Here is a 24,253-nt window from a genome sequence, read left to right as displayed (position 1 = left end):
AATGCTAACAGCGCGAATTAACAATTGTTGATACAGTTGTCGTTGAGAAGCGAACTCAGCTGATATATAAGGGAAAGATCCTGAGGGAAGTACAGGTCCGAAATGAAGCAGCAACTCGCAGTTCTTGTAGCCGTACTCTTCGTACAGGTGGCTCTCGCCGAAGAGTGTCCCAAATGTGAGAATAAAGTCATTGGTAAGTCTTCCAAATACTATATCTACTTTTTTTATATTTTGGAAAAATATGTATGAAACTAGTTTTCAGTTGTAGTTATTTGATGTTATAAAAGTATAGAGATTAATCTCATTTTCAAATTTAATGATGAAAATGTTGATGGGTTTAAGAAGAAGATGGAGGAGGGATACAATAAAATAAATAATCTATTCTAAATTTACTTTGGAACTCTCTCCTATGATTTTTTGTTTTAATGCCCTCTTGCTGGTTATACCTGACACACGGAGAAGAGAGGGAGGGTTTCTAGAGCTTAGGAATATATTCTTTTCATTGTTGAGGGTTAATTTTTTATTTCATGGGACCACCATAGAAAAAAGTGAACCGCCAAGCTGAATTTGAACCGGCACTGCTTCAGCAAGAAGATAATCGCTTAACACTCTGCTACAAACGGCCCTCTCCTGCGGTTTTATTCACCTGAAAATTCAAAATAGACTTTGTCCATCACAACCCAATCTTCTTACTCTTGTGTTCCTATGTAGGTTTTAGTTATGATCTTCAGACGTATCTGGTCTGGAGTCATCCTTGCGATATAGCAAGCCCTGAAGACTGCAGTATTTAGAGTCTTGAACAGTTCCTCACACTTCTAGTTTGGATTCTTCTCACATCATCACGACGTAAAGAAGTTTTCCTAATATTCGTCGTTTAATGAAAGCTGTTTCTTGTTTTATCGTTCTCATCTAACAATCTGTGCTACGGTTTGAAATTAACTGTATCTGGAAATCTATTTTATAAATGCTCATAAAGGGAAAAGTATCCTTTGTTAGCAGCCAGGAATCTTGCCTCAATCTATGCACTAGTATTTTATTTACTGACCACACCTTGGAGGCTAGTTATATTAACACTCCAACATTTTTTTGTTGTTACATCATCATCAACCCAGCTGATATGGTTTTCAATCAAGTTTTCATTCCCTTGGATCGCGATGAAATAAAAGTTAACCTCTAGCATGGGCTCCAAACTGGCGCCAATACAGCCGAGAGATTAAGGTGACGACTTAAATTACCTGAAAGCATGTATTTGTTTTTTTATTTATCAAAAGTTAAACTTTAGCTGTAACTCTTTGAATCATAAGAAATAATTTTTTATATATTGGTTACTTATGGAACATTAAGATCTTTATAGATTTTATTTGTGACGATATAAGGAGAATTCAGGATTTTACGAAGGATTTTGGATTGTAAGGATTGGATACGAGTGGAATGCGAAGGTTTAGTGGAGCCCCAAAGCTCAACTTCGTTTGTCCAGATAAGGCTTTTAATTGTGATATAGAATTCTTTTGTAATGAATTGGAATTTTAGACCGTTTGTCCAGTAAGTGCTGTAATAGTCGGAATCGACGTGCAGTTTCCTGTCTTTTCAGTCTTGTGTGAGGATTCCAGGTTAGCCGTTTGTACTAGGAAGTGGGTCTGTTCAACAGGGGCAAAAGCAACATTGTTAAGGATACCATAGGACAGTCAGTAGGTTTACGAAGTAGATTAAAGGTGATTTGATGGGATTCATTTTGATCCTCCGATTACGGCCATTCTTCGAGGCTTGCGATAGAGCCAAGTTGAATAGCAAGTATGGAGGAAAGTAAACTTGCATTAGCTATTTTTATGTATTATAAAGTCTTTTAGAAATATAACCTTTAAATCTAACGTTGCCTTACACTTCTTTTACGTTGACCTTTATCAAAAGCATGAGATTATCTGGTATGTCTTTGTGAAGAAAATCCTGGTTCAGTTTGTATCTTAATACTCTCTCTTATACTCGTATGCCTTCTGAAAATAATATTTATCAAAAATATTTCCCACCACGAAAATTCGGTCTATTGGAAACTCTTTCTTCACTCTTGAATTTCAAATTTCAGTTTTTCAGCTCTTTTGATTGAAAAATTTAACAGGCATATGTTAATAAAGATATGCCGAGAGAATTACAACAATACACATTGCTTAAATGTATTGGACATACGTATGCTGACGTTTTGTTTTAAGCAGTGAGTTTTTCTGGTATAAACCAACATTAGGGGTACTTATGTTCTTAAATTTAACATAAAGTGTGTAAATTGAGGAATTATTAGTTTCTTTTAGCATGTTAAAACTATATAACATTTAATAAGGTTTAGAGTCTTTTAATGTAATTTTTGTTTGGTTTATTCTGTTTTTGTATTGAACGTATAAAAGCTCTAATAATGCAGAATGACAGAAAATAATGAAATTTTGAAATGTTTTGAAACAAAGGGTTACAAATTCTGATAAAATCCACTAGGGGCTCTACTGTATTTAACGTATAACATTAAATAGGACTTTAAGTTGGGCTGCTTACAATCCTATATCTATAAAATTAAGCAAGTTAAAATTTTTCACATTTAACACATCATATATACTTCTATTAAGAATAATTGAAAAGTGAGAAACTATATTAAGCACTTCATATCCTCACCATTTTTTTCAACTATAATATATATCATATTTCTAGTCTCATTTCTATGATATGGCAGCCGTTTTTTTCTAATACCTGAAGATCTACAACTAAATTTCAGCTCAAACTATATTCAATTCATGTGTTCTGTATCTGAGCGCTCCAACGACCATCTTAATTTTTGAAATGATGGCAGGATTTCGTTATTGTTTTCGATAAGAAGAATAGTGAAATTATTAACTAACGATGAAATTTCAGAACTGAGAGAGGTGGTAATTTGCGAGGGGGACCAGAAGATATTGAAGTGCCCTGAAGGAACCAAAATGGTGGTCCACGAAGCCTACTACGGCCGTCGCAACACCAACCTCTGCCGCCGCCAAACTGCTACCAGTGCCTGGGACGTCAGCGAGATCTGCTCCTCCCCCAAGGCCGACTGGAACGTCAAGAACAGGTTAATTATTTGACTGGATTGTTAATCATTTACTTTAAAAACTCGTAGGAGAGAAGCGAACGTTACTCAAAATATTCGTCCGTTTTCTTTTATACATCTGCGTTGTTTTCTAATCATATTTATTCCGTTATTTGAAAGGCAAAAAGTACCGATTAAAAATTAACTCATTTACTTCTTTAGGGTTAAATACTGGTGCTTGGACATGTTGATGATTAGATACTGTTTGATCGAGATGTCGAATCAATCAAATTAATTACTTTCTGAAAGATCCCTGATTAACCGTGTGTAATTATAAAATGAAGATTATCCGGGTGCGGTTAAAGAAAAACTAAAAAGTCGTAATTTTTTTTATTATGAGCCAACGAAGCCATGTAAATGAGAAAAGTAAATTGCCAATTTCATGTGATAGCCCTGGCTCACGATAAATATAATTACGACTACTCGAGTTTTTCTTTGACCGCACTCAGAAATTTAAGTACCTAAAATTCATAATAATCCGAATAATCGTTTAATAAAAATTAAATGAACGTGGAAATCATTTTTTATTTCGCAGTTCTTAAGCCGTGTATGCTCTTTTTGTTTATTAACTTCAAAGCTCGAACGCAAACCTTTTCGAGAGGATGCCCTCAATAAAGCTTCGATCGAGTGTACTTAATGTCTCGATTATTGTTGAATATTTCGGGTGAATTATGGTACCCTTCTGTAAATGAGGAGGTAATTTAAATATTCCATCCTATATCGTAAGATATAATGAGCATCGATCCACTGTTGGATCACGACGACACTGTTCGACACTTTGAATTTCGTCGAGATTTGACGAATGCAATAAAGAAATAAGAGGCAACATGTAGCATGCGACAAATAAGATCTTATATTGTCAGTCCGTGTTCCTTTGATGGAATGACAATGTGAAAAGAAACGTTCTTTAACGCCGAACGTTACTTGGTGCTTAAAAGTTGCCTCAGTAGAATCACTGCCGAAAGGCAAACATTCTACATCTATGAAGTGTAGATAGAAACGTAGGTGCTAGGATTTGTCGTCCATCCTTGCGGAGTTGAGTTTTGATGCAATGAGATATGAGTTTTGATGTAATGAGATATGAGTTTTGATGTAATGAGATATGAGTTTTGATGTAATGAGATATGAGTTTTTTCTCTAAGGATTCTCCTTAATTTTGTTACTCATATGTTGTATTTTTTAAAGGTGTAACGGTAAAAGAGAATGCGAACTGACCGCCGTGAACTCTCGGTTCACCGATCCCTGCCTGAAGAGGAACAAGTACCTGGAAGTCCTTTACTCCTGCAGGACCTAAACTGTAAGGCGAAGGAGTCCTCATTGTAATTGACTCTTCCAGGATGTTGTTACCATCATTACATTCCGTACATCAATAAATATTTCAAATAATTGAAAGTACTGTTAATGAATAAATTAAAATTTGATTTATTATATTGAGTTCTTTATTTTGAGAAACATAACTTTAATATGTTTAATTTATAATTGTTAAATACCTAACTCCCCTTGAATTTAGTTTTATCATTTATTTCAATCTTTTATAATTTTAAAAAAAGAGTTTAAATCTGTAGCACTCAACCAAAGAAGGGTAAGTGGTGCAGTACTTTGTAAGGGAGTACTGTTACTAGAGCAACGGTTGTGCAAGGAGGTGATTTGGTCAGAATCACACTCGACTGTCAGATTTTTACCCAATTGAAGGTACCCACTTTATGAAAGTACAAGAACCCAAGAGGAGAAAAAAGGCATTTATCTCACCCCAATTTTCGATTACTTTAATGAAAACTATATATAATTACTAATCAAAATTGATGAGTCTGCCAAGTATAGGTAGGGGGAATACAGAATGGCAGCTGTTTGAAAGCGATAAAAAAGTTTAATTTTTCATTCGGAGCTCTATATCTTAAAAAGTAGGAACAACACAAGAATACCTGAGAGAACGTCATTTAAAGATGAGAACTTTTGCTAAAATATGAACCCTAATAGAGTTATTTACGTTAAATAGTTCTCGAGATATAGCTTTTTAAAAAGCAACATTTCATAAACATGTTGTATGGTACGTACTGAAAGACCAGTTGTTAGTGAATTTATTTTGAAAAATCTATATCTCAAAAACCAATTAACGTACAGATGTCTATTAGCACTCAAATTAAAGCTAGTTTAATGAGCTATAAATTAGTTAATCATTATCTTCGTAAGGGTAATAGTTTTCATGAAATTTGCTAATATAAATTGATTTATAGTTGTTCAGACAAATTTTTATTTGCCAAATTTATATTCATATGTGAATATTTTAAAAACTACTACCCCTACGAAGATAAGTTTCATAAGCTACTTTATAGTAAGTTAAATTTCCTTTATTTTGAGTGTTGGCAGAGATATGTGCGTCTTATGCATCTAGAGATATATTTTTCAAAAATCCAACATTTTGAACGATCAACTAGAAATTAACATTTTTTGAGTTTATTTTGTCAAATATCGTAAAAACTACTCGTCCTACAAAGATAAACATAATTAACTATTTTATAGTAAATTTAACTAAGTTTAATTTGAGCGCTGGCAGACATCTGTACGTCAAATGTTTTTCTGAAATGAAGTTTTTTATAAATCAAACTTATTGTCCGAACAAATATAAATCCATTTATTTTAGCATATATGAAAACTTCTATTCCTACGAAGGTAAAGGTCATAAACTTGTTTATAGTCCATTATGCTATCTTTAATTTAAGTGCCAATAGACATCTGTACGTCACATAGTTCCTGAGATATAGATTTCTCAAAATACATTAACTAACTACTAATCTTTGAGTAGATTTTTAAGAAACTTTGCTTTTTAAAAAGCTATATCTCGAGAACTATTGGACGTAAATAGCTCTATTTCAGCAAATTTACTAATTACACTAACTAATGATCTATCAGTACGTTCCATACAACGTTTTTATGAAATGTCTTTTTAAAAAGCTATATCTCAGGAACTATTGAAGTAAATATCTCTATTATGGCTTATATTTTAGCAAATTTTATCAACCTTAAATAATGTTGTCTTAGATTTTCTAGTGTTGTTGGTAGTTTTTAAGATATAGGGCTCCGAATGAAAAACTAGTTTTTTTTAAAGGTTTTGAAACAGCCGCCATTTTTTATTCCCCCTACCTATACTTAGCAGACTCGTAAATTTTGACTATTAATTATATATATTTTTCATTAAAGTAAAAAAAAATTGGGGAGAGATAACTCCCTTTTTTTCTTCCCGACTCTTGTACTATGGGTTGACTCCGGAGGGTTCCCGTACCCACAGAGCTGACTAAATGGCTAAAGGTAACAGTAATTATCTGCCACAGCCGGATTCGAACCTGTGTCCTTTGTGTTACTAGTCCATTGCCTTACCTAGCTACCTAACCTAGTTACCTAGCTACCTAGCTACCTAACCTAGTTACCTAGCTACCTAACCTAGTTACCTAGCTACCTAACCTAGTTACCTAGCTACCTAACCTAGTTACCTAGCTACCTAACCTAGTTACCTAACTACCTATCCTATTTAGCTAGCCACTTCCACATTTATTAAAATGCAATGTCTAAAATAGTTAAGACATCTCCCAAAAATGGGCTATACAAGAGTAGTTAAAAGGTTATACATGTACGACGCTTATAAAGTATAATTAGGCATTAATTCTCACCTCCGGTAGCTAGAAATTAATATCAATGTGACAGAACATAAAACCTGGTAAGGAAGACATGTGGAGTACCATTTAGTAGTTATAAACCACTGGTTGGCCAAAAATAATAAGATTTACTGTTATAATTACGTTGTTTCTGCATCTTGCTCTCACAGTACGGAATGATCAAACCCAACAATATTGTATATCAGGGTCGGGCATTAGCTAACTAATTTTTGTTTAGCTAAAGTAACAAAGCGGTTATCGCTAGTTAGTTGAGATAGAAATGCAAATACATTTAGTTATGAACTAAATTAACTAAGGAACTGTTACCTAGCGCTATATTTTACTAAATGTTAGTTAAAATGAAGGAGTAATAACATTTTTAACCATGGACAGCATGTGTCATAAAAACTTAAGCTAGTTAACTTTAGTTTCACATGTCCAAAATAGCAAATAACTAATTATTTTCTTGAGAGTGATTCCTTATCTTGGAGTATCTGAAGAGTTATTACTTAGTACGGTGAAATCATATGCTATGTATCGATCTTTTGACAATCCTGGGTATTATTAAGGTATTTCGTCATCTACCCCTATACCTGGTCAGGGTATCCTTCTGCGAAGATTTTAGCGTCTCCGGATATGAAAACATCTGTATTAAGTTTGTCACATTACCAGAGGCCCCTGAGAAAATTAGATTGGCTAACCTTTAAGTGTAAAAACACAAAATGACAGGTTGTCACGTGGGACCAGAATCAAATTAACCAGGTGCAGCTTCCTGGACATGTCAAACTTTTTTTTACACATCCTCGGAGGAGGGGGACGCCTGCCTCGGAAGTCTTCGGTCATCGAAGACCAATGAGAGAAGAGATTTCAAAATAAGGTAACACCCTATAAAGGGAAGTGGGAGAAAAAGAGTAGGGTAACAAGGCCAGAAAAAAGGGCATTGCAGGAGCAGACGGAGACACTCAACAGGAAGGCCTAGACGGGTGAGGACCACAGTCAGGAGGCAGACTTAGAAGATGCACTTCGACCAGATGAAGTCGTGAGAAGGGCCACCAGACCTGGACATCCTTTATGAACAACACCTACGGCACTACATCCCACGGCATCAGCAGCTATAAGTATAAATTAACCAATAAGTGATCGTGTAATAATCTATATTTTATGGTAACCTTTATCTGAATCATTTGAATCATATTAATCATAGCAACAAAGTGTAAATAAATACTTAATCTCTTTATGTAGTTTATATACAATTACATAACCCAATATACCACTCTTTATTATACTATATAATTAATGTAACAACATTTTATAAATATAAAGGTATTTAATTGGTAAACTGGTATACACACAAACAGCCTTTGGAAAGGAATCCAATTATAATAATAGTTTTTTAGGACTCAATTTATAATCATTAATTAACTTATTTTGGATAATTGCCTTCAGCGATTATCCTGGCATCCCGAATAAATCTCTATAGGTACATAGCACATAAAAGTCTAATTTCATTTTGCTGTAAATCTTTTACCTCGTAAATGGGTGGATAGAATTTCGCTGTTATTAAACCATTAAAAAGAAATGTAAAATTTTATTGTAACTAAATTAGCTATTAATTAAGCTAATGACAATTTAACTATAGTTAATAACTGTTAACTAAACTAATAACTTAAATACTTAATTTATTAACTAAAATTATGAAGCATTAGTTATCGTTATAGGTAACAATAGTTAGTTTTATCTGTTTTAAAATAAAAAATAACAGGGTAATGAAAAATAAATAAATGTCATATAAGTTTAAAAGATTTGTTTTTAAGAGTCAAATTCTAAAATTAGTTTGTATTTGAATTTTGATAGTTTATTGTTTGTTCTGTTTTTTTTTTACTCTTTTATTTCGTTAATGGGGGACTAGATTTTATCTGTACAAACGATTTAATGACTATTTAAAAGTGTGAAAGTTTTTTTACTTCTCTTTTACTTTTCCTCTTATGTTTTGTGATTGGTTAAACGGATTTTCTTGGCTTACTACTTTATACGATTTTCCAGTTACTTACAGGTAGATTCAATAAATATTTATTTTATTTATTCTGTGCTATTACATTACCACATATACTATTCAATAAATCTAAATATATAAATTAAAAAGAGGTAAATTATGGGACTGGTTTCTTTTTTAGGTCGTTCTGCCTTAGTCTAAAATATAAATTTGTCCTTTTGCACTATTTCACTTTTTTTTTTCCTATTTAGACTTATCTTATCCATCACTCTATCAATAATATATTTTGATTGATATGAATGTAATAATTAGTGTAAATAGGAAAAAGAAAAAAATTATAACAGTGGATACAAATTACTTAAAAGGACAAATATTGTAAGGACTATATTTAAGATAAAATTTATAGTATTATAATTGAGATATCCTTGAGAATAACCAACCTAACAGAAATGTTGCAGTTGTAACATGTTGGGGCTATTTGGATATTTTAATTATAATTGAAACTAGTTAAATTATTTACCTATCTTTAATTTATACTTTTGGATTTATTGAATAGTATATGACACAATTTTATGCCACACAAGAAATAAAAAAATATTTATTGAATCTACGTCTAAACAACTGGAAAATCACACTCAAGTCAATCATCAACTGAGTCAATCACAAAATATAAGAGGAAAAGTAAAAAAACTTTCACACTTTTTATATTTTTAAATAGTCATAAAATCCTTTGGACACATAAAATCCATTTCCTCATTCACCCCATAAAACTAACTAATTATTAACTACAACGATAAATAATTCTTCACAGCTAAAAAAAAATTGTTTTAGTTTAGATAATAGTTAATTTAGTTACAATAATTAGTCATGAGCAAACAGATAACAACTGAACTTTTGGTTTAGTTCCCTTAGCAAACACAGATAATTTAGCTAGAATTTCTAGCTGTTATTTACAACTACGTTTCGCTCAACTCTGTTGTACATTGTACCATTATTACAATCAAAGTTTAGAAAAATAAACCTTTTTATGTTCAAGTTACCTTTTCAATGAAACATCCCGGTTCAAAAAATAAAAAATTTAAAATATTGATAAGTTTTGGATTTCGAATAGAAAGTAATTAAGCTCTTATTGATGTCGGGTTTGAGAGAACTCGGGTCAGGGCATTCAATAACTGACAGTAGAGAGGTTCTTCATCAGGAGAGATTCCACTTTATTTATTTATTTATTTATTTATTTTTTTTTTGCAGAAGGTACTCAGAGTTTAGAAAATTATAAAAATAGTACAATTTTAGTCTATTTTGCTGTAAAGACTTATTTTTGAAGAATAGACTATATACTATTTTTATTTAACTAAAAGTATTAGAACATTGACAATAATATATAAAGAAAATACAGTTTATAAAACCTTCTTTTTAGATACTGTTCTCAAGGATATATTAACACAAATACTGTTGTACCTACATAATAAATAACCCCAACAAACCTGACCAAACTGCTCTTATTACACATTTAGACAAACAGGATTAACCAAAAATCATACATTGGGAAAAAAAGTTAGTTTAAGCGAAATTTGAATGGAATGATTACTAAACAGAGTTGGGCAAAAATTATTCGATTGACCAGAGACGAATACTTTTTTTATTCGAAGTTTGTATTCTATTGACGAGAGACGAATAAATTTTTATTCGAATAAAATATGACTAAGCAATCCGAATACTTTTTTATTCGAATATTTAATATACTATTTTAATCGAGTAAAAAATTAGTTGAATACATATTATTCGAATGACAATTGGATTTTTTTTTTTACATTCACTTATTTTTTTACCACCTTCAATTTCTAATATATGAACGTCCCATTTCACATATTTAGACGAGTACAAAACGAAAATGCTATCGATTTTAAGATCCCATATCGATTGATTTTATTACTAACAAATAGGGGCCAATTTTTAGGTTTTCGGATATACAGAATATGAAAATGAGTTCGATTTTAAGATCGCATATCGATTTATTTTTACTTTTCTGATTTCTAACATGTTAGGGTCTCTTTATACGTTTTGAGGAATGCAGAATATGAAAATGATATCGATTTTGTGATCGCTTATCGATTTATATGAACTTTTCTAATTTCGTTAGGGTCTCTTTAAATATTTCTATGTATGCCAAAAATTAAAATGCTATTGATTTTATGATCGCGTATCGATTTAATAATTGCGTATCGATTTATTTTTAATTTATTTTCTTGATCCCGAAAATTAAATGTTTGACCATATGAATACGTTTGTATTAGTATAAATACGACATTTTTCGTCTTACAGCTATACATAGATATATTTTATGATCGTGTATACATTAATTTTAACTTTTCTGATTTCTAACATATAAGGGTCCATTTTTATGTTTTGGGATATGCAGAATATGAAAATACTATGCATTTATTTGTACTTTTCAAGAAAAAAAAAGTATTTGTCTCTCGTCATTCGAATAATATTTGTCCAACTCTGTTACTATGGAAACATATAAGAATCAGGCTATCAACAAATATCGTATGCATACAATTTAAAGTCATGTTAGCCTTAATTAATAAATACATCAGGCATAATTACAAACACTAAATATAAATAGGCAACATATAAACAGAAATGACATAAGGACTACATGGTAAAAAGAGCAGTTATCAGTTGACAGAACCAAAACAAATCTTTTCTCTATTTGAATCCAATTCAATTCTAGCACAAATTTCGAGTTAGTTATTACCACAGTAATTTAGAACAAATTATTAGAAATGTTTTAATTTCATTCTATAATTAGTTGAAGAAATTCTTATAAAAATCTTTTTTTTTTAATTTATTTTTATTTTAGGGCGTGACAACGCAAACAATATTTGTGCGAAATGTCACCTCAACATAGTTGTATTATTGGCTGTATCAATACGTATTTATTTATATATTTGCTATACAGAAAAGGTCTAAAGTTTTTTTAAATATATAACACTTGTTTTATTTTTTAATCCTAGGGAATCCCTAAGCAAAATTATCGTTGCTGAAGTGAGGAAAAAATGAAAGATGAGGCAAGTAGTTGAGTGCCTTTAGTAAAGAGAGCGCTGCCCTTTCCCCCTAGCAATTTATCATAAAATTAGCATTTGACTTCACCATCACTGTCGCCGGTGGAATAATGACTTTTAATTTCGCATTTTTGGCACAACGACCCTCAAATATGGCCACTAATGTAAATTTTGTTGGAAAAAAGCTGCACGTTCCTCACAGCAGAAAATAATTTATTCTGAATATGGGTCAAAAATCCCTTTACTGAACATAAAAATGGCGGTTTTAACCCTAATGACAGGGTCCTGCAATTCTTAGGTCCTGGAGGAAGTCTTAGGAATACTGTTACTTCAAGGTAAAGCGAACATTTCGTCATTGTCCACGTGGAAGCCTCATTTATCTTACCTTTAAAACACTTATAGGAACTTTGTTGGTCGATGTACGACCTCATTAGAGAAGATAATAGTAATAAAAAAGAAATATTAGAGTGAAATCCTTCCCGGTCGACCCACCCCACCAAAATCCCGGTTTAGTGACGGTCCTATATCACTAATAAAGCATTAAATGAAAACAGGAAGAAGAAACTAATTAATTATTAACTTATTGATTAAATCAAACAATAATTAAAAAATGACACAACATTTAAAAACGGCATACAAACATGAATGTGTGTTTTTTTAATTTTTTGTTACTTTGAAAGTTAAATTGAACAAATTAAAATAATGCTTCCATGCAGTCTATTTAAATTGATAATTTAAATCTGTTTAGAAAATAAATTCTTTGGTCTAATGCTTTGCATTGCCATGGATCCCAATTAATTTTACTCAATTTTGCCATTTCCTCCATACATTGTTCTATGCCCTCCCTTAGGCACCGTTACAAACTTTGTGATAGTTTCATGCTTCTTTAATTAAATATCTAATTTTGAACTTATACGCTAGCTCGTAGAACTACTAAACTCCTAAAGCTAATTCATCATACCGTACTTCACCTCCATTGCCTTTAACGTTATCGCTAAGTTCCGAAGCACAGAGAAAGTTCCACGAACAACCATAGTTCAGCTTTGACCTCCTTGGAGTTTGCTTCGGGTGATTTCTTTCAACTTAGACATTAAATTAGGAGTGTAATTATTTTTATAATGTTTTCATTACTGATTTATTGTTTATACACCATTTTCATTGTAATAAGTAAAATTTTTAATATTAATATCCAAATCCTAGCATTTTTTTGTAATTCTGTGGTATGCCAGCGCTGTGGTTTTTGTATTGCAGTTATTTTTGAGTTGATATAGTTCTGAGCTTTTAGATGTTTGCCTTATGTATATATTGTTACAATTTTGGCAGTTTATTTTCTAAATGATAGCTTCTTTACACAGTTTTTCAATGTGCATCCTCAATGTTTGTTAGATATGAATTCAGTTGTTACTATTGTACAGATTGTATACAGTTTATTTTTGAAATCACAACTTCGTTACTAGACCAAAGGTTGTTCATGGTGGTGATTTGGTCAAAATCATGCTCGACCACCGGATTTTTACCCATTGAGGACACCCACTTTATGGGGATGAGTGGACCCTGAAAGGCTTTAGAACTCAGTCCTTTAAGTCAACGGCTACAGGTAACAGATATGATTATCTGCTAAAACCTGTATTCGAACCCGGAGCCTTGGAGTTAGTATTCCATTGCCTTACCAATGAGCTACCTACTCCCACAATTTAATATTATAATAAGTTTTTTTATTATTCTGAAGCATTTGATTGATTATTTATCTTCTTTTTATCATTTTATATTATTTTTATATCACGATGTATTATTTGAAGTTCATCGCTTTTTGTGTCATTGTAATCATCTGTGATTATTATTTGATTGGTTTATTTGTATTTTAGTTGTGTATATCTGTATTTCTTTTCTTTTTATTATTTCTTTCTTACGTATACACAGTGCGTATACAAATACATGACGACGCTTTTGCCTTAGTTATTCTGATGTTTGACATTAAACCTTTGATCGGCCCTTTTTGCATATAAATGGGAAGATTCTCTTGAACTTATCGGGTTGACTTGATTATACTGCTTCTTTTAATCTCCTTTCAATTGTTTTCAAATAAGATTTTTTTCTTGTTGCTTTACGTTTAGGTATTACGTTCTTACATCCATGTTGAATTTAATCCTATAGGGAAATATTCTCTGTTAAATGAGCGAATAATTAATTTTTAAAAATTGTGTTCAGTCTGGTCAAGAAGTAATTGTTCTCACATTTTTGAAGGAGTAAAAGTAAATAATAACCCACTCAGTTCATGAGGACTTTTTAATCGTGCGATGATGCAAATAGTATCTAAAAGTAACTCAAGCATCGGGGCGGTGCTGAGTACCAGTGCGAAGGCTAAAATAATCTCCTGGGATGCCAGGAAGAAACTTGATGAGTCGACTATGTTGAGCTGTATCCTCTACGCTGCACCTATTTGGGCCGTGAAGCACTTGGAGGAATTGGTACACATACCAGCTAGGTACTACAAGCGACCGCTGTGCAACACTCCACACTTTATATTAAGACTAGAAGTGGCACCCATTCTTTTGGGATATCACGTTTTTAAGTAAACTCTGTCCTGACTAATAAAAATACTTAACATGAGTTGTACTCGCTTCGTGAAACAATGTTATTTAAAGCTACCGCAGCTAAACAGTAACAACCGTTTGAGTCTGCAATATAATTGGGTAACGGAGATAAAAAAAATATTGGAGAGCTTCGGAATGTTTGACCCGATACTACTTAATGATCCGGTAAGTATTAAAATTAGAATGTGGGAGATCTTGGATAGATATAAGGAATCAAGGATAAAGACCTCTAGTTATTACGAGAATCGACCTATAATCCGTGGTACGGTAGGGTCTTCATTAAAATACCTAAACATCAGCTGCCCTATAACTCACTTGAGAATAATTGCCCAATCACGACTCTCTGGGAAATATGCACTTACTCTAAATGTCGGTCCACACAAATATACTTTGGGCCAACAGAAGCTTTGTCCAGCTTGTGATGGAACGGCACTGGAGGATTGTTTCCATTATTTTTACTAAGAACCGAATCCGAAACATGTCGAAACTAAGAAATATCACCAAAATCAGTTGTATGAATTTCTGTCTTTACCCTCAAGAGTGGTTCTTAAACTCTTTTTTATATATGTAACACAAAACCTTTTGCTTTGAGCAGCATCGTCCCACTAGGAGACATGATTTTTTTTTTTAATATTATTAAATATTAAGTGATGTTTTTGTTTTATTCTGATGAATGTAGATAGCCCAGCTTGGGTATATTGTTTGTTATTATTTTATATAAACAATCTTAAACTCATAATTTTTGTAAAATTAATATAATTGATTATTTATTGTAGGTATTTCACTTCACATGCTACTAACTCTATATGTTCGTTGGTTGCACCATAAACAAATAAATAAATTATTATTCAAATTAATATCCCAATAACCATGTTAAGCTGACCGAGATGACCTGCAAATAATGAAATATATAAAAGAGAAATATGTAAAAAATATATCTTTCACAAAACTAACCCCATAAGCTGAAATGAACTCAGTCTTGTCTGTTTCAAGCGTATAGCTGTTTTTTTTTTTAATGATTCAGGATGAAATTGTTTTTCGAAATGTTGTCAATATGTTTGGTAAATTTGGCTTAGGCTAAGTAGTAAATAAATAAGAAATATTTTTACTTGTATCGAATTAGTTCTAAACCAATTAATTGTCATTGATACTTTTAATTAACCCTATATTTCTCCAAATTTTTTTTTTTTTTCCAAAACCTAATATACACAGTACACAACATCATTCGGCACGAAGGCTCTTCCCGGCCAATGGAATAATAAAAAATGACAGAGAAATATGCCGTATATCTAATTCTATATTTTCACCAACTGGCTATTCTTTGCTAACTTTGGTACGAAAAGTTAAGTTTGACAATTTTTTTCTCTCAATTATAAAAGACACCAGACAAGGTATTTTGTTATGTTCAAAATTTAATTATTTCAGTTATTTAAAAACCTTTATTTGTATTTAATTTTGAATTTACTTTATTACTGAATACTGACTTTATGACTTATTAATTGCTTTTAGGACACTCAAGGAATCCGTTAGAATAATGCGTTGTTGATTTTCGGCATTCCAGGCGTTCATGAAAGAGGCTCTTGGAATAGGCTTCTCCCGTGAATACAGAACAAGGTATTGGGTTGTAAAATTAGTAGAACTAGAAATTTCAATAAAAACTTCAGATTCTTGAAAGTATTTTTAATCAATTAGATATGACTCACTTTGATCTATTACATGTTTCCATCTTTCAGGTTATTTTTTAATTCCGTCCTACAAGAACGTCTCAGAATTTTGCGCAATGAACTCCTCTATGTGCGTTTTGCAGTCCTCGAACGAATTAAAGTTTTCCCGTTATGAAAGTTTTGAAGGGCCCGAAATAAGTGAAAATCTGTTGGAGCAAGTCCTGGTGAATAGGGTGAGAGGGGAATCACATCCCAGGCAAACTTCAATAATCTCTGCTAGGTTGACGAAGACACGTGAGGCCCGTGTTATCGTGATAGGAAACTATGCCTTTGCAATTATCAGACACAAATGATTTGAGACACTTGCATGAGATATGTTAAGCGTTTCTGCGATATCCCCTGTCGCGGAGTGGGGGTTGTCTGTGACCAATACTTGAATTTGGTCATCAACAGTTGAAGGACGACCCGAGCGCTTTGCGTCTTCCAAGTCAAAATTTCAGGTTCTGGACCGAGCAAATCACTTACGGACGGTTCTTTCTCCTAAGGCATCATCGATGCTGCAAATTTTTCTAACCGTCTGTGCATTGGATTTTCCTTTTCGGAAATAAAAAATCATTAAATGACGAAAATGATTTTTTTTTTCTTCCGCTTTGAGCAAGCAAACTACTACTTAAAGATAAGGTATCTCGATTGAAACTGATGTATGAAAGCACCTTAACTAATCCTTTTTTAGAATATATAAACATTATTGACCAAGTAAACATGATTTTATAAACACAGAGAGAAATTAAATTAAATTGAAATATTGAAAAACGCTACGAACTTATTTCACAACCCCAGTATTGTACTTCATAATCTGTAACTTCAGAGACGTGATAAATCATTTTACTCATTTATAGTAGAATATTTATTTTGAATATTAATACTTGTAAAATAATTCTTTGTTATCATTGCATCTATTTATTATCCATATTTTCTCAACTTTTGCGATCCTTTCACTATCTTCATTACATTACCTTTTCTTCTAATGTCCTTTTTAATAACATCTATGTAACTAATATTGTATAATATTTAAAATTGGTCCTAATTTCACGTAAAGACAATTTTTATTTTCCCGTACTTGGCAGCTTATGTAGTTGGGATAATCTAACTAGGTGTTTATAGTACACATCTGGTTGGATAATTCAAACAGAATAAATCGACATGAAAAAGTAGGGCAAAATAAAAATTGTATGAAACAATATGTACTTACAGAATGTAATTACCAAGTAGACTAGGAAAGTGGAAATATAATTCCTGAAGATAAAGGACTTCTGAACACAAAGGAAAAATGAATAAAATATAGGGACAACAACGGGGAAGAAAAATTTCACAAGTTTTATTTAAATTGTTTTTCACCGTCTTTCTTTTAAAAATATTTTCAAGCTCAAATATTTTTATACTAAGTGCAAAAGTAATCTTTTTAATGATTAAAACACGATTATAGGACAGAAATTGATTGTTTAATTGTAATGATTAATAATAAACAATGATAATCATTACTTCGATAATAATAATAAAATATTCTGTAGTATGAGATTATTATTATTTTCCCAGTATGATTACAGCCGAGCTCAAAAACTCGATGGTACCCAAGAAATAACATACATTTTCCAAATACCGTCAACAGTTTGAATCCTGTGAATCTGCTCATATAATGGATCCTGGAGAGCAACATTTAATGCCAGAATAATCCATTCAGATTTTCACTTTAAGGAATAATTTCTAATATATTTTAAGAATTAGTGAATACCGTCTCTTATAATTAGTGATTTTTATCTTTTACGTAAATTTTTCTACTTCTATATTTATGAGTTGATATTTTTAACAATTTTTTTTATTTGTTTATTTATAGATCTATTCAAATAATAAAAAATATATAGACACCGGAAAAATATCTAATTGTCGAAGCCTGTGTGTAATTTTAACTAAAACACTTAAATAACAAGCCAATAATTAATAACAATAACACGGTATTATTTTTAAAGGAACATAACAATGATATGAAACTGTGATATAGGATTTATCCCTCACATGTTAACCAACTGAGGTAACATGTTTCCGTCGTACATAGTTGCTAAGAGTTCTCTAATTAGAGTGTTCCAATAAACCGAGTAATTGTTCTGGAGAGCAGATCCGCTGCCAAAAATATTTTACTATAATTTGACTATAGTTGTGAGAGATTACAAAGGTGTGAATGCTATATTTTACTACTCTAGTGAGTTACTGTGCGGACTGTTATTGATTCTGTTTTTATCATAAACCAGAAAACTTTTTTTATATATCGCTGCTTTTTTAAATAATGAAACATCTGACAAAAAAGTTTTCTTTTATTTTGGGTTTGAGGTACTCAGTGGATTGTACCGTTACTAAAATTGTGTAGGGACCGTCTGCAGAAAAAAAACACAGTTCATGGTACTATTTTTGGAATACATCATACAAATTAGCGATATTTTTCAGTATTTCACTGTTTTTATTATATGTTTTTCCTTACTTTTTTACTTAGTTCCCTACCGTTTTCACTTATTTCTTTTTTTTTAAATTTAAATGAATTTTTAAAATATTAGAAAAATAAATTAATTGATAAATAAAAATTACAACACAGATATTTCTCAACTATTAGGTAGGAAGACTTGGTTGGTTCCAAGGATTTTATCGCTTTCAAGAACCGAACTTCAGTATAGCCCCATAATTAGTTCTGAGTAACAAGTTGCAGTAGGTATTGGGAACTAACGGCCTTCATTGATCTCACACCATAATTTCTTCTCACCGAACGTTCATCCAAAGCAATTTGGTTCTCGATAATTATTTTCATCAAGACTACAATGAGGACCCCATAATCGATGAGGCTGAGGCTTTTACGACCGCCTCCTCTGCAAAATCTCTTCCTCACACGCTACGATGCCCCGGCAGTGACCTCATTTGAACTTTATTTTCTGTTATCATTTCTCATCAAATTGAACTCCATTGTATTATTTTTTCTAATCTTTCGTGGTGAAGCCACCACAAAAATGACAGTATAATAAACGAGAGTTTTTTTTTCTTTTAATGATATTCTTTTATTTATTGATAGTTATTACAATCTGCCACACAGTAGTGGGCAATAAGTAATAGTGATGAATGCTCTCTCTCTCTCTCTCTCTCTCTCTCTCTCTCTCTCTCTCTCTCTCTCTCTCCCTCTCTCTCTCCCCTCTCAATCTCTCTCCCCTCTCAATCTCTCTCCCCTCTCAATCTCTCTCCCTCTCCCCCCCCACCTATGACTGCCTATAATCTGTGCCAGTAGAAACCAAAAATGACATTATTTTTATTAAATTTCACAATAACAATTACAGCTTAGTTTGTATTTTTAACATAACTGTTATAAAATATTATAATATAAAAATTATTACAAAAATTTTAATAAAAATTGTTCTTTGAATTGATTTTATTTTAATATATATATTTTTCGAAGCAAATTAATAGAATTAGGGGTTAAGTGGTTTATGGTCACTTCCATAGTTTATAGTGTATTATTGACGTCATGTCAATACTGTCGCAACATGATAGTTGATAGTAAACGTAGCAACAGTAAAGCTCTAATTTTCAATGTTACACGGACGTGCTTTACAGCCTCGGTACTGTAACTGTAGCAACCACTACATGATAGTTTATAGTGATAGTGATCATGGCTGTTGAAGTAAATTTTATAAAAATGACTTAACTTAATATAATACTTGTAAATAAGTATCTTTTGTAAGATAAATTCAATTTTATGCGATTGTATTGTATGTATTGTATAGTCATATAATAATGTATTTTACTTATAGTGATCTACAGAAAGTGATACGAACAATAGTTGTTAACATGGCTATAATACTCTCAGGAATGGATGATTATACTGCAGCTCTTCTCTTATAAATCTAGTCCAAAGGTACATGCGTATCTCCTTAAAGCGTCACATAATAAATATTTACATTCTCACTTTTCATCTTTGGAATTACTGACAATAATATTAAAGTGATATTAAAAAAATGTTAGAAAAAAACTGAATTGATCGAACCAGCCTATAACAACAGAATTATTAAATGTTCTTCAAACTATATCTGTTCAATCGTTTTCCAGAAGGATTAATAAATATATCAGTTGTAAAGAAAATTAAAAAGGAAATATTTGACTGAGTACTTTCTTATCTCTATGATTCTCAATAACTGATTTTGATTCTCCAAATAATCACATTTTCTGTAATTTTTATTAACTATACTCAATGATTCATTATGGATTAGGATAAACTTAGATCCTTATTTTTATCGTATTCTTATATCATTTTTTTTAGCTGATCTTTAGTCCGTTCGTTTGGCTTGATTTTGTTTAACGGCGTAAAACTTCCTTGGTCAACGTTGATTGTTTAATTCTTATTAATTTCTGCTAATATTAATTGACTAGTTCATCCTGTTTATCATTATGCTAATCTTTAGTTTTAATACCATTTTTCTTTTTGTATTCTTAATATTAGATATTATAATTATATTATTTCAAAATTTTTTGAGACAAGGTAATATTTATTAAATAAATCAATTTTATATCCAAATCCGTCTCAACACTTTATTTTTTCATTAGTCCAACGTTTCGGCCTTTCTAGCCATCTTCAGGGACATCTAAATATTTAACAGCTTATATTATATCTTCATTTTTAAACATTTACAACAACATCATTATTCACTATATAATATAACATACCTTCAATACAAAATTCAATCCAGATTGAAACAAAAATGCAATTTAAAATAAAAAAATATATTAATTTTAAAACAATGCAGACCTGTGTGAGTGGGAGGTTATAAATAGTTTGTTATATGTTGTGGTGTTTTATACTGTTGATAATCTTATAGAAAAAATAAATGTTAATGTTTTTAAATTTTAAATAAAGAGGTAACTAGACTTAAGCTTAGTAAGCTTATTAATAATAAATATGACTTTTTAATAATTGACTGTTGGAATAGGTTTTGAACTTTGAACAAAGAAAATGACCTGGGCAGAATAGCCTGCAATAGAAATTATAAATTAATGTGAGAAGGATTTTTGTATTGAAGGTATGTTATATTATATAGTGAATAATGATGTTGTTGTAAATGTTTAAAAATGGAGATATAATATAAGCTGTTAAATATTTAGATGTCCCTGAAGATGGCTAGAAAGGCCGAAACGTTGGACTAATGAAGAAATAAAGTGTTGAGACGGATTTGGATATAAAATTGATTTATTTAATTAGATATTATGTTACATATTGTATATATTATGATATGTAGTATTATATTCATTACATATTTTATATTGTATTCTTATTTTAAATCAGGTTCACTCTATACTTGTTTAAATTTTTTTTCCTAATTATTATTAATTTATTAATTGTGTATTCGTATCACTATTATCATTTCTGTCTGTTACTTTAGCATCGACCAATAGATGTTGTCATAAGGTTAGAGAATACTGGATGTACTTTTCTATATAAATAGAAATAAAATTTCAATGTAAGGTGAACTAATATACTATATAGGTGTATATTTTTATGTTACAGATATGGTAAATACAAATAAATTATATTTATCTGGATTTAATCATATTTATAACTCAATCTAATAAAATATTAATTTATATATTTTAATAAATAAAAAATTGACCTACACGGGCTTGGAAATGACGGTTTGTAAATATGTGCTGAAGGATGGAAGAGAGAGGGGGCTGGCTAGACTTGTTAGGAATGCAATTAGCAGGGGTGTACTGGAGAGGGTCATTTGGCAGGGCACTTGCTCTGAGGGCAGTTCATCGATCTGCCCCACATCTCTGGGGATCTGCGATGGTCAGTTGCTGCTATAATTATACTAGAACTAGCCCTGTAGATTCCAAAATAATTTATAAAATTGGAGATTTGTTGGTGTTAATGTTAATACTAGAAGCTACAGTTAGGAAAAATCTTTGCGATATGCTGCAACAGCTTATTGAGGAAAAAGAAAAAGTCAAAAATCTCCAAACAATTTTGACAGGATTTTCCAACTTAGCCAATAACCAAAGGGAATTACTTCCATTTTTGAAAAACTAGCCTTTCTAAATATAAGAAATTATAGTACAAAAGCCCAAGAGGAGAAAAAAGGCAGTTATTTTACATTACTTAATTGAAAACTAGGTATAATTACTAGCCAAAATTGATGAGTCTGCCAAGTATAGGTAGAGTGAATAAAAAAAAGTGACACTTTCAAAACGTTAAAAATAATTAATTTTTTATTCGGAGCTCTACATCTTTACAATTACCAACTACAATAGAAAATCTAAGAGATCATCATTTAAAGTAGAGTAAATTTTCTAAAATTTAAGCCCTAATAGAGCTAATCAAGTTCAATAACTCTCGAGATATAGGTTTTTTACATTTCATAAAAATTTTTTATGGAACGTACAAAAATATCAGCAGTTAATTAATTATTTAAAAATCTATAACACAGGAACTAAGTGATGTACAGATTACAGTTTATGTCGTTTATTTTCGTAGGAATAGTAGTTTTCAATTTGCTAAAATATATTGTTTAGAGTTGTTTGGACAAATTTTCAGTGGCCAAATTTATATTCATATGTGAATATCATAAAAACTACAACCCCTAAGAAGATAAGTGTAATAAACTACTTTATAGTAAGTAAAATTTCCTTTATTTTGAGTGTTAGCAGACATATGTGCGTCTTATGGGTTCTTTAATGTTCTTTTAAACTTTCCTAGTGTTGGTGATAGTTTTTAAGATATAGAGATCCGAATGAAAAATTAATGTATTTTTAAGGTTTAGAAACAGCCGCCATTTTTCATTCCCCCTACCTATACTTGGCAGATTCATTAGTTTTACCTAGTAATTACACATAGTTTTCATTAAAGTAATAAGAAATTGGGGTGAGATAACTGCCTTTTTTTCTTCCCGGCTCTTATACTATTATGAGAGTATAATATATTTGAAAATGTTTTCTCAAGTTTCTCCCAGTTTGGAATATGTTGTTATAATATCAAATTTTGGAAATTCCTACCGTTCCTCCTAACGACAGGACCTGTGTCCAGTGTTATCAACAGTCATCCAATTTTTATTATTGAAAAAACAAATAAATAATAGTGATAATAGTAAACTGAAAACATTAAAATGATATGATATTAAAAAGTGACTATTTCTTTTAAAGATTTGAAATATACAATATTTGATTGAAATCTCGATTATCTGCGACAGGTCATGTAAAACATTAACCCTGATCATCTTCTTAATAATTGATATTAATTGACTTATGTTTATTTTATTTTTTTTATTATGTAATATTTCATTCTGTCACATTTTTAGGCAATAGTAATGTGGACGATAGGCTCATTCACATCATATTAACGAATATATAAATAAAATGATAACAGAATGAAAAAAAGAGAAGATGGAAGAAATAAATTATTTATAATAAGTCTCTGGGCCACTGCCATTTCAACCTTCGTGGAGTAATTTAGTTGAAATGGTTAATACTCTATAGGGATTGTGACACGGGATTAAGATGATAATGAATTTGGATTTAATAAGTGTTGATACAAATGGGATATTATGGCCATTATGTAGAATATTGTTGGTTCCATAGTGTGCTGCATCGATTATTGTTATGATAATTGACAATAAATAAATAAATAGAATGCTATAACATAAATGAATTACGTTTTTCAAACAAATTCTTTTACATTTCCAATTATTTATAAGAAAAAGAACACAATTATATATTTTATTCCAAGGCCAATCTGTAGGAAAGGAAACATTTCAAAGATGATCACACGTCCTGCTTATATCAGATGACATACAACAGACATAGAAAGGGGAGCGTGAGCTACCAGGGAAAGTGAAGCCGAAAAAGGCGTGTCTTATAGACAACGTGGGTCTGACAAAGTAGGATTAAGAGCCCAACATAGGCGGTCTTCTATCTCAGTTAAAATTATTATGTATTGAAGGAATTTCTTGATCAAGACATGAAGTACTCTAGAACACCTCGAAGGATATTCATTGTTGATAAACAACATTTACGAAAATATTATTTACTACATTTTATATTTGTGCTTACAAATAAAAAAAAAAAGGTAAATACTCATTTACTACTGTGTATTAATTAAATGAA

At 31.1% G+C, this 24,253-nt stretch overlaps 1 protein-coding gene across 1 annotated transcript; it reads left to right on the top strand.

The window, feature by feature from the left end:
• The first annotated feature begins 34 nt into the window (after positions 1-34).
• LOC106678767 (D-galactoside-specific lectin) lies at positions 35-4,530 on the top strand. The gene is made up of 3 exons (XM_014417513.3): positions 35-193; positions 2,890-3,082; positions 4,286-4,530. Exons 1-3 carry the CDS (start codon positions 103-105, stop codon positions 4,392-4,394), a joined length of 393 nt encoding a protein of 130 aa, XP_014272999.1. The 5' UTR covers positions 35-102; the 3' UTR covers positions 4,395-4,530.
• Positions 4,531-24,253: the final 19,723 nt, after the last annotated feature.

The sequence above is a fragment of the Halyomorpha halys genome, unplaced genomic scaffold (genome assembly GCF_000696795.3).
Source record: "Halyomorpha halys isolate HHAL.00 unplaced genomic scaffold, Hhal_1.1 Scaffold159.1, whole genome shotgun sequence".
NCBI lineage: Eukaryota > Metazoa > Arthropoda > Insecta > Hemiptera > Pentatomidae > Halyomorpha > Halyomorpha halys.
Note: the sequence above shows the minus strand (reverse complement) of the source record. Positions and strands in the feature narration are given on the sequence as shown.

What these genes read in the sequence shown, in the direction of transcription:
- LOC106678767 (XM_014417513.3), top strand. Translation starts at nt 103, where the DNA reads ATGAAGCAGCAACTCGCAGTTCTTGTAGCCGTACTCTTCGTACAGGTG. An exon ending in ATGTGAGAATAAAGTCATTG is followed by an intron (nt 194 to 2,889) that starts GTAAGTCTTCCA and finishes ATGAAATTTCAG; the next exon opens with AACTGAGAGAGGTGGTAATT. An exon ending in GACTGGAACGTCAAGAACAG is followed by an intron (nt 3,083 to 4,285) that starts GTTAATTATTTG and finishes TATTTTTTAAAG; the next exon opens with GTGTAACGGTAAAAGAGAAT.